Source organism: Lampetra fluviatilis, chromosome 39 (genome assembly GCF_964198595.1).
Source record: "Lampetra fluviatilis chromosome 39, kcLamFluv1.1, whole genome shotgun sequence".
In the NCBI taxonomy this organism is placed as follows: domain Eukaryota; kingdom Metazoa; phylum Chordata; class Hyperoartia; order Petromyzontiformes; family Petromyzontidae; genus Lampetra; species Lampetra fluviatilis.
Genome location: NC_136313.1, coordinates 4,061,470 through 4,073,665, shown reverse-complemented (window position 1 = coordinate 4,073,665; position 12,196 = coordinate 4,061,470). Strand labels below are relative to the sequence as shown.

The following is a 12,196-nucleotide window of genomic DNA, read 5'->3' as shown; positions in this document are numbered from 1 at the left end:
AGTCTCGTTCTAATTACAACGGCAACGGTCAGTCCAATCAACGTCGCGACTTTTGTTGAGGGGCCAGTCCAAGGTGCCTTCCAAACGTCGTCAGATGACGAGAATTGCCCGCAAACTACTCAGTTGGGATTACGCATCGCGTCCGTCGCCCCCCTACTGGCAGACGAATGGTCAAGGCCATTCTCTTTCAAATGTGACTCCGATTAGTGTGGTTGGCTACGTGCGGTGCGAACGAAATTCAATATACACACATACAAAGACAAAGATCCCCCGTATAGCCTGTAACAGACTGTTAGGGCAAGTGCTGTTAGTGAGCACGTAAGAAGGCTGGCACGGCACACGAGGGGGTGGGTGGCCAACACTGCTCCCTGCCGCCTTTGTCTCCCCAGCGGTGATGTTCATACGCCGCACCAGCTCCTCAATTGAGGCTGGGTCGACCTGCGGGAGGCCCAAGACCGGTTCAGATAATAGTCACGGGTGAAGGTCGTCAGTGGAAATCAAAATCTGGTCGCCGGGTTCGTAGCACAGCGCGATAACCGCCACGCCACCACTCCCAACTAACACATACACATACATACACACATACACATACCCTGTCAACCCATACGGTTTACCCCGTATTCGTGTGCAGGGAAATTGAGTTTTCAGGTCCATACGGCGTACAGCCGTTTCAATAGGGGTAAAAAAAAATGTTTGTCAATTTGTTTGTGTTTCTCCCTTGTGATGGGACTTTGCAGGATGAACGTTGAGATGTATAAGGGGCACGGGGTGACCAATAAGGTCTGAATCGGTCTGTAATAAGGTAGGGCACTGATGGAGCGGTTGACAGGTATGCGTACATACGTACACACAGACACATAGAACACACGCCGTCCGCTTCACAGTGGACGATAAAGATCCCGTGGCGTAACGGCAATACGAGTCGGCCATTGTGTGCCAGTTTGCAAAATTTGACAAAATTTATCGTGCCAAAAAAATGCTTCGCGAGCAACAGTTGCCCCCTGCTGCGAAAACTTGACACGACCCTCCTGCAAAAAAAGAGTGTATTGAGGCTATCCCGGGCAATCAGGAGTAACAATGATAATAAAATAGCAGACTCTGAAATGGCAACTCCGTGCGCGAAAATTTTGAGGAGTTAGGTGGCAGTGGTTGGGTTGACCCCATGAACTCACTACGTGCAGGTGGATAAAAACCTGGATTTGAACCCAGGATTTCAAAGGTGCCGGGCAGAGTGCACTGATGAACCCAGCACAAGAGCATCCAACGGTTCCAACTACGTGCCAACGTTGCCCTAACGTACTTTCAGAGAAACGAACAAATCTGTCCGTATGTCCAGTTGGCTGTTCGGATCGAGAGTCGTAAGTTCAACCGCAGCGCAATAGATGGCGGTGGTGGTGGTATCTACATCTACAGAATGTGAAGAGCCAGTGGCATCTATATCTACAGGAGATTACACAACTTTTAAAGCCGTTCCCCGAATATAGGGTGCATGCCCTACAACATGTTTGAAATCGACAGGAGTAAAGTTGGACTTACGAACAGACTTCTGGAACCTAACCCTTTCGTAAGTAGAGGAGTCTCTGTGTGTGTGTTCCCGTTTCTGCGAAGTAAAGCATTCGTTGAATGAACACAAGAAATGTTCGTTTCTTGTCTGTATGCATATGCTCATGTATGGATTTTATAAGCCGATTGGTCATGTGGCTGTGCATGTTACCACTACTTTCTTGTTGAAAAATCGCCAGGAATTGATATACATTCACAATTTGTACTTACATACTGTACTTTATAATATAGGTTTTTTTTGGTTGAGATCGCGTAAATATAAATGTGTCATTAAACCTGCCACCACCCGACACAGCTAATTAGTAAGGTTTGTCACGTAAACAGAACATGCCAATTCGTTACTAGTGTAGTGACATAGAATGGGTCACTACGGCGCCTAGCGCCAGTTACTGATAGAGACGGGAACTGGGAGTGTAGTAGCCCTCTCTGCCAGTAGGGCAAGCAATGTCATGGAACGGGCTCTAGGGGGCGTAATGCTGGTGGCCGGCAGAGAGGGGGCATCTGAGGACGTAGCAGCCCGATTGGCTGGCAAGGGCACGTGATAGGCCAGGGTAAGGATGTGGGCCAAAGGTGACAGAAGGGACACGTGGGGTATGGCCCAGAACCTTCTGGTAAGTTCCAGAAGGCGGTGTGGCCAAGGGCGGAGCCAGGCCACGCTGGGGGGCATACAAGGGAGGTCCCGAGGCTGGATCAGGGCTGTCTGCTGGAATGGAGTACCCCGTGCTACATCTTCCAATGGGTCTTCAGGCTTCGTACTCGGCATAGTGGGTCAGGCAGTGTGCTGACTGTCCTGACCTGGTTTATATAGTTATCCCATTGTGGTTCATAGAATAAACATGTTGCCTCCTGAGTTAGTGTGTGTCTCTCAGTCAATCCACTATATCTGGTGTCAGAAGTGCTTAAAATAATTAGAAGAAACTTCTAGTGGTGTGCGATGCTCACGAGAAAAGAAGAAAGCGGGGAAGTGATTCCCCAGACAGCCCCAGAGACTGCGACCCCAGATAATTTTCCTGAGGCGGCTCTCCCGGCGGAACAGCAGGAGGAAACCGACGTCTCCGCGCTACCGTCGTCGGGACGAGCACGCCGTATGCGCAGCGCCCGCCTCGCGGACCTGTTGTCCGCAGCAGTGTTGGTGACAGAGTTAGACATGAAGGACCCGGAGGAAGACGCCAGAGTGCAAGAGCCACGTCCAGACAGCCCCGCCACTGTTTACTGCTGAGCGGGCAAAACGGGGTAGCTCCAGCCTGCGCGGGCGGTCGCCATCTTGCCGGCTGGGCACAGAATGACTCCCGCCAAATTGGATCTCCCACAAAACTCGCGCAGGGAAGTGCCATACCTTAAGAAGCGGCTGTGATTTGTGAGAAAATGTACTGCCACAGGGGGTGATTGGGCGGCATTTCAGCGGCGTTTTACCGCCACCTGCGAACTGGCCGGATGGACCGATGTGGAGGTGCTACAGGCGCTCCCGGCCACCTTGGATGACAACGCCTTGGTGGCATTTTTTTACGCCATCCCACCGAAAGACAGAGTGACGCTGCCACACGCCTTCACCCAGATAGCGGCTATCTTCAAAACGCCATCCAATGTGCGGCAAAAGTATAGCTACGCGAAGATGCTCCCTCGCCCCTCGCCTTCCGCAGTGCGTTGATTTTGCTGGCGCAAGCCGCCAACCCCAAAACGGAGAAAGCAGGGTTGGACTCTTTGGTGCTGGAGCGCATGTTGACACTGGCCCAAGAATTGAATGTTTTCATGCCCGCCACGGAAGAGGACGACTTATCTTTGCTCAAGGTTGCGCAATGCATTCAAGCACGCTTTAACTTGTGGCGGCGAGTTGGGCTGGCTGCTTCCAGAGGACTTTTGGGGAATACGGAGGTGCCTGAAGGCACAGAGTCCTCCCAGGTCTGTGCATCGGTCAACGTTGATTCTCGCGGGAAAGGCGATGCAGATCGGCGAGAGGAGCGAGAACAACGGGGTGGGACTCTTCTTCGTCCAAGGAGTGCTCCCGGCGTCTGTTTCAATTGCGGCCTGCCAGGTCACATCTCTAGGGGATGCCACGCCGACCAGGGGAAATTCTCCACGACAGCGTCATCTTCCACCCTACCGACCTCCGCTCCTCAGAGTCCACAGGATCCTGGCACATAACACCCGCGAAACCACCGGTTGAACCGACCGGAAGCTAGCCGAGGAGAGCAGAGCGGCCAGCATCCATTCCTTCTCCTCCTGCTTTTCCTTCTTCCCTGGAGGGGCTGCGCCCAATGGGCCATCTTCAAGTCTTCCCCGGGATCCCCGGGGGAACCGTTCCTGCCCCACCTAGGGGTCCGGCGATGAGGACCCGTTTGAAATCCGTCTATTTTAAATAAACCACCTCCAACGTCCTATTTATCCCAATGTCGTCTGTCGGGGGTCGCATATACGAGTCAGATTGTGTTACCGGTTGAACTGGGTCCTTCCTGTGCTCGTGGGTTGTTGACACACTGATGGGTGTTGGGTGGTGTACATTATCTGGGCGTTGGGTTGGTTATTGTATGTTCGCCGAAATTTTTGTAATTGTTTTTCAAATCTTATTCTGTAAGTGTACGTATGGTTCTCGTCGATGGTTGTTATTGTTTTTATCGTTATTATTGCCATTTGTTGTTGGAGGTAGATCATCCTGTTATTTGAGGTATGGAGGTCAGCCGGAACGGTTGAGTTTTATAAGGGGGGGGGGGGGGGTGATGTAGTGATGTAGAATGCGTTACTACGGCGCCTAGCGTCAGTTACTGATAGATAGGGGAACTGGGAGTATAGTAGCCCTTTCTCCCAGTAGGGCATGTAATGTCATGGAACGGGTCCCTAGGGGACGTAGTGCTGGTGGCTGGCAGAGACGGGGCATCTGAGAATGTAGCAGCCCGGTTGGCTGGCAAGGGCATGTGATAGGCCAGGGTAAGGATGTGGGCCAAAGGTGACAGAAGGGACACGTGGGGTATGGCCCAGAACCTTCTGGTAGGTTCTAGAAGGGGGCGTGGCCGAGGGCGGAGCCAGGCCACGCTGGGGGCATAGAAGGGAGGTCCCGAGGCTGGGTCAGGGCTGTCTGCTGGAATGGAGTCCTCCGTGCTGCGTCTTCTCTTGGGTCTTCGGTCTTCGTGCTCGCCATAGAGGGTCAGGCAGTGTGACGACTGCCCTGACCCAGTTTATGTCGTTATGCCGTTGTCGTCCATAGAATAAATGTGTTGCCTCCTGAGTTAGTGTGTGTCTCTCAGTGAACCCACTACACTAGTACAGCACAATATCCACAATATTTACAATCTCGGTGGCGGCTTTAATGACACATTTACATGTAGGCGATCTAACCCAAAAAAACCTATATTATGGATGATATTGGTCGCGAAAGCTGACGTGTACATACTGTACTTTGATTTATATTTATTTTTAGTGACTTGCTTACCTTTTTCCCCTAAACTTTGCATTCCTATCGTGGGTTTTGTATTGTTTGTTGTTGTAACGTTCTGACCCGCCCGAACTAGACATCTGTGATAAAAAAAGAGAGCTTCACAGCTCATCGGATTTCTCCTGCAGTCTAAATAAAGATTCCGATTGTGAATGTGTCTGCACGCACGTGCGTATGAGTGTTATGTGTGCGCGTGGGCGAGCGAGCGAGCGTGCATGTGTGTGTGTGTGTGCCAAGCACGTTCCTAATAAGGGGCTCGTTTTCCCGACAGCTGTGGGAACAACCTGGCAGGGACATTCCAACTACACACAACTCACACACGCACGCACGCATGCACGCATGCACACACACATATATACGTATGTAGACATATGTATAAACGCACAGACTGGCACAAACGTATACAATATCCATTACACTACACACAACTCACACAAAGATAAAAAAAAACAGATACCCCATATAGACTGTTGGGGAAAGTGCTGTTACCGAGCACCTATGAAGGCCGGTACGTTACACATCGCACCAGGTACTCATTTGAGGCTGAGCCAACCTAGAGGAGGCCCATGACCAGTTCAGCTAATACGTCACCGGTGTTGGCGGTGAGCGGGAATCGAACTGGGGACGCCGGGTTCATAGCGCAGTGCGCTAACCGCTACACTACCGCTCCCCACACACGCACGCATGCGCACACACACACACATATATGTATATACGCACAAACTGCCACAAACCTATACAATATCCACACACATTGTTGTCCTTCCCCTCCCCCGCACCTCCAATCAGCACGGTTGGCTACGTACGGTGCGAAAGAAGTTCAACGTACATATATTCATACACGCATATATGAAGGGCCCCCCACCCAGGACAATCTTGGGGCGGCAAATTGGCCCATTTGCCCCCCCCCCCCCCCATTTTGTGTGGCGCTGTATATATATGCCCTCTGACACACATACATGTACACGCGTGCACACACATAAGATAACAAAAAGACAAAGATCCTCCGAATAGCCTTAACCAGACCGTTGGGGCAAGTGCTCTTAGCAAGTAGCACCTATGAAGGCCGGCACGGAACACGAGCGGGCGGATGGCCAGCACCACGCCCGGCCGAAATTGTTTCCCAAGTTGCGATGTTTACACACCGCACTAGGTACTCATTTGAGGCTGAGTCGACCTAGGTGATGACCATGACCGGTTCAGATAATCATCACTGGGTGTTAGCCCGTGAGCAGGAATCGAACTACACACGCATGCACATGCATGCACAAAGACAAATATCCCCCATCCTTATAGCCTGTACAGGCTGTTGGGGCAAGTGCTGTTAGGGAACACCTATGAAGGCCCAACAGAGTGCACACGGGGATGGGTGGCCACCACCACCTTTGACTCCGTAGGTGCCGACGATTTTTCTTGCCACAGCGCCAGGTGCTCAATCGAAGACTGAGTCAACCTATGAGAAGGGCCAAGAACCGATTCAAATATTCGTCGCCATTATTGGTGGTGAACGGACATCGAACTCGGCGGGCCAGGTTCGTAGTACAGTGTGCGCTAACCACTACACTGCTGCTGCCCCCCCCACACACACACACTCGGGTTGATAAATGATAATCGATAAACCGGTTATCGATCTAAGCGAAAACATTAAAACGGCACGGCACACGCGATTCTGATCGGTTAAAATATTTCCCCACCCAGCACACCACATCCAGTATGCCTGTGGCTGTGGGAGGCTACTAGCCACGTGTAACCCCCTCCAGTCTCGATCACCATTACTCCGCTGTTATTTTTATTTTACCACGTAAGGCCCGCTAAATCATGCAGCTCTTTGTCAGAAGCGACCTGGCCACAAGCGGTAGCTCAACAAAGTGGCTTATAACGTGGGCATTTAGCGCAGCCATATACTCGAAGCGCATGTTTCTAAATGTGGAGGGAAAAACCAGTGGACCCGAAGAAAAATCCACGCGACCACGGGGATAGAGAAATATGCAAACTCCAAATATACATCAGGCGTCAGGGTCGGGATCGAACCCACGACCCCCTGTATACCAGGCAAGGTAGTTAACATCTCCTAGCCACCATGGAGCCCTCGTGCGGCTCGCTGTATCAGCGGACCAACACCACAAACACAACCCGCACACATAATAGAGTTTTTTTTGGGTTAGCTACATAAATATAAATGTGTCGTTAAACTCGTTACCACCGGACACAGCCAATTAGTAACGAATTGGTGAACCATGCCAATTAGTTACCAGTTCAGCACGCCGGTGTGTTGGGGAGTAAAATCGACAACATTTACAATTCGACGGCCGGGCAGGGTCGGCCGGGTGGGACCGGGCGGGCAGGCCGCCACGTACCTCCACGATGTCGGAGTTGGTGCGGCTCTCGTGCGGCTCGCTGTACTCGGTGTACTTGAGCAGCACCTTGTCCATGTCGGTGCTCGCGTACTGGAAGAGCTTGCTCGAGCTGTTGAAGATGATGAGCGCGATCTCGCAGTCGCACAGCACGCTCAGCTCGTACGCCTTCTTCATCAGCCCGAACTTGCGCTTCGTGAACGTCACCTGCGGCGCAGCAGCAACAGCAGCAGCGGAGAGAGAATGGGCGGCTGCGGCCGCTGCCAAAGGCGGTGCTGGCCACCACTATCCCCTTGTGCAACGTGTTGGCCTTCATAGGTGCTCGCTAACAGCATTTGCCCCAACAACCTGTATTGGCTCTGTGGAGGATATTTGTCTTTGTATGTGTGTAGTGACATAGAATCGGTCACGTAGCAGCATAGCGCTGGCTGCTGGCAGGGAAGGGGATCTGTAGCCACAGCAGCCTTGACTGTCAGCAGGCCACGTGAGAGGGATGTAGGGGGAAGGTCACGGAAGGGTCACATCGAGAACCCGCGAATAGGTTCCAGAAGGGCGGCGTGGCCGGTGGCGGAGCCAGGCCACGCTGACAGTATAAGAGGGACCCCGGGAGGGGAGCTCGGGGCTATCGTGTGGAGTGGGATCCCCGTTGTGCTGCTGCTGGAGTCTTCACCATCTCGGCGTCGTCAGTCAGGCAGTCTACCAGCTGCCCTGACTGGGAACCGTAGTTACTAAAGCGTGAACTGTTAAGGCTGTTAATAAACAGTGCCCGCCTACTCTTAGTGTCTCTGAGAGTCAGTCACTACACGTGTATGAGTGTGCGATTCGATTCACTCCTTTATTTATTTTGTGCGGGTGCGCATTCATTCGTTCAATTAACTCCGTGCCCGTAATTAGCAGCTTAGTCGGATCGATGACGACAAATTTGTGGGGGGGGCACAGCCCCTCCCCTCCCCAATGCACGGGCAGCATTGCAGCTTGAGTCATCACCGCCACCATCATCAGCCGTGCACGAAGTGACGTGAAATTGAAGTTGTTGATCTGCATCTACATTAGGAGCCATGCAAAAGAAGAAGCTGTGCACGGCTCCTCTCGCAGACGACACCGGAGCCGCGGAGAGACACATCGCCTGCCCGTTCTGGGCCCTCGTCGAGATGGATTGTCATTTGTTGCTGCTGATTATTATTATTTGTTATGATTATTACTCTTCTGCTTGTTTACCCCGGAAAGTTTCACTGCATCTCCGGCCTCTCTCTCTTTTTTTCCAGAAGGGTCCTGCCAAGTGTTTTGTACTCGGGGGCGATGTTGCTGCTGTGCGTCGTCCCATTAGAGACATTTGCAGGATAAATTTTATTTTTTTTGCGTTGGGGATGTTTGGCCAATGCCAGTTAGATTTTTGTGGGTTTTTTAAAAAAATGTTTTAGCTGTGGGAGGAAACCGGAGGATCCCGGAGGAAACTCATGCAGAACAACCTCCACACAGACATGAAATCGAGTCAGGCAAATTCGTGCTGTAAGGCACAAGTGTTGCAACAACAACGCCCACCCACAGGCTTCTATGACTTGCCAGTCAAAAGATGAGTTCTGCTGATACACTGTAATTGAAGCTGATGATGAAGTTGCAGCTGATGCTGCTGCTGTTGATCATGATGCTAACATTTACGATGATGTGAAAACGAGCGATTATGTTGATAAATCTTCAACGGCTGTTGTTGATGAGTTCTTATGCACCTCATGATATTGATAATGATGCTGCTGCTGCAGCTGATGATATCGATGGAGCTGCAAATTCTGGCAATGATCGTGGTGTTGGTGCCAACGATAACGGAAAAGTTACAGATGACGATAACGATGAAGACGCAACTGATAATGATGATGATGACGGCAATGGTAAGAGCCTGTTGTGAAGTTCTACACATATACAATGATGACACCGTCTCAGATGCTGCTAATAGCGATGCTATTGATGATCATAGTGACTACAGTTATCATCGCTTACAACTAAGTGATAGATGGCAATGCAATTGACAAGAGCGGCAATTATTGTTGATTTTTCTCATCGTGAATTTCGTAGCTTTGCTTTATCTTGGCTTCATTGCTCTACCAACTTAATTTATGTTTGGATTTTGTCATCTGGGTGACCCTGGTCGCTCTTGTAAACGAGACTCAGCCTGGTCTCCCGAGGTCTCAGCTGGTTAAACAAAACAACATTCGTGGCTAACAAGAAGACGGCACAACCAATGACATCTGATAAACCGGTATCACCGTCACAAGTTATCGATGATAAGAATACATTGTTTTGAACCATCAATTATTATCATTATTATAATCATCAGATCGGTTCAAGTGTCGGCACTTGGTGGGATTGCATCTTAGCGGGGATATCGAGGGGTGGTGACAGCGGTCTGGGCGAAGCTTTCATCCAGCAGTGGATGTTCAAGTTCAACAACTTATTTATGTATTTATTTGACCACGTGAGACGTCAAGAGACCACAATGGGTCTCGTGCGCAACGGCGACCTGGACTGGCCGACGTCCAACGACTTCGCATCGAAACGGACGGGAGAGAGTCGCGGGCAGCAACGGGGCCGTAAACATGGCAAGAGGCCGCCACTGTACATCTCGCGGGAGCGAGGCTGCCTGAGCGATGCCGGGAATGGAGTTAAGAGAAGAGGGGGTGGTGGTGGGTGGGTGGATGCTGTGGGAGGGTGAAATAGTGCTGGGCACGGGAGACCGAGGCAGTGGCGGCGTTGGCACGGGCCATGGTGCACGAAATTTCAGGGAGGGAGAAGGGCCCCCCCCCACCCAAGTCCAATCCATCGTTGCGGGCTGTGCGGAGAGGGAGAGATGATACAGAAAGCGGGCCGAGATCTCAGTGAATCAAACTGACACTCGCTCGGGCCGCCGAGTTCATAGCGCCGTGCTCCATCCATTGCAGCGTTACTCGGCCACGCTCTTCACGCCGGCACTCGCTACCACTACGGTGTTTGATTTGGCCAAACATCCCCCCAATGGAGGACACCCTCCTGTAAACAACAAAAAAATGTGTGCTTTGGCTTCAGTGAGACTTTCCTGGATACTTAACGGCATTGTTATTTATTATGTAATTTAGAGTGGACATTTTTTTTGTCACTTAAATTTGTTATTTAAGCTCCGAGATTGAACATTTTTAGTCCGTCCGGCATGCGACGAACGCGCTTTGTAGGGCATATATAGGCGCAGTGCCCCGAGTGTGGATAAGGTGGGCGACTGAAGTGACTTCAGATGCAGTGACGTGCGGTTAAGTCAATGGCTGGGTGATGCACTGCTCGCTACGGGAGTGCACTAGGGGGCCATCCATTTAGTAGGTACGCAAAAATCTGTCAAAACTTGACCCCTCTGTACGCACCCGTACTTTTTACACCCCCCCCCCCGAATCCGATAGAACGGCCGATATTTAATCCACGCAGAAACGATCAAGGATTAATACTATGAACGTGTCTAAGCGAACAGATAGTCCACCGCCGGCTGCATTAAATAATTAAGTCGCGTACCTTTAACAAGTTTGTCTAAGTGTCCACGAGGTTCAAACGCCAGGCCGAGCTTTACACACAGCTTTGTACAAACAGTTATACTTGACCGTGTTATCCAATCCTGACTGGTTATTCAAAAACACGTCTATTATGATCTTAAAACACAAGTAAAAATCGGTGAAGGAGTCTCTATATAAAGTGCGTCGACTGAACATCTGCTGTGACAGTAGCCCGATGTGCAGAGCAGTGTTAGTACTGAAGTCAGCAGCTAAAACCTTGAGCCAGCGGCAGTCTGCAGTGAGGCCAGATGGCAGGACGTGGAATCATCATCCATGGGGCAGGCCGCCAGACGATGTCAAACTCACTGCCGAGCTGCGTGATAGCTGCAGTCAGGGGCACGGTGACACACGAGTGACAACCTCTCCCACAGTCCCACTTCTCCCGGCAGGACTTGTTGTCTGACAGCTGAAGAAACTGAACTGTGGCTCATTTGAAGGTCAATGTAGACAAATTATTATCGAGGCTTCACCTCCCCCCCGTTTCCTATGCGTACAATGTCAGTAGACCCCCCACCCCCATACGCAACCGTACGCATTTGGGTTACCCCCCCCCCTCCTCCCTCCATGCGTACGTACTAAATGGATGGACCCTAGCTGTAGTATCACGCTGCAGGGCTGTTCTCTCACACAGGGTGATCCACTGCTCGCTGCGAAAGTTCCAAGTGGGAATTCTTCATTCATTACTCGACGCCGAAAGTACAACTGGGATATACTTGGGTAAAACAAAACGTTTCTTTCATAATAATTTATAAAGGATTATTTTAAATCGTTTGTGCCATTTCTCCACAAAGACACGATCAGTGTGTCTGTGTTACCCTCTTGGTACACGCATATCACCGTATTGTCCGGATTATAAGACGCGTCGAAAAAGACGCACTGCAAACTTGTACCAAGGTGGCAATAAAGTTTTTTGCAAATCTGGTCTCACACAAAGACAAAAATCCCCCGTATAGTCTTCAACAGACTGTTGGGGCAAGTGCTGTTAGCGAGTGGCAGGCGGTGGGCAGCATCACGGGCACACCACGAAACTACCAGCGCTACAAACACGCACACCCCCCCCCCCCCCCAACGTTAAATTACAGAGCGGGTGTCGGTGGTTGAAGTGCATCGTATCGTTCAGAGAACACGGTAACTACTTCCCCACGAAGCGCGCGTGCGTGCGCGTGCGTGTGAATTGGCTACGGAGAACTTGCCGGTGAACGCGCGCGCGTAACAATCGCCGTGCGTAACGTGGGGCGCGGCAGTTTGTATCGGTCCTGGGCATCCCCAAAGTCGACTCAGCCTCA

General features: G+C 51.1%; 1 protein-coding gene across 1 annotated transcript in view; it reads right to left on the bottom strand.

Annotated features, from left to right (window-relative positions):
* LOC144945886 (myocyte-specific enhancer factor 2A-like) overlaps window positions 1-12,196 on the bottom strand; it is a 28,028-nt gene that overhangs the window by 15,467 nt on the left and 365 nt on the right. Inside the window, exon 2 of the mRNA XM_078874504.1 lies at window positions 7,348-7,551. Coding sequence (XP_078730630.1) covers window positions 7,348-7,551 — 204 coding nt within the window. The remainder of the gene's footprint in view (window positions 1-7,347; window positions 7,552-12,196) is intronic.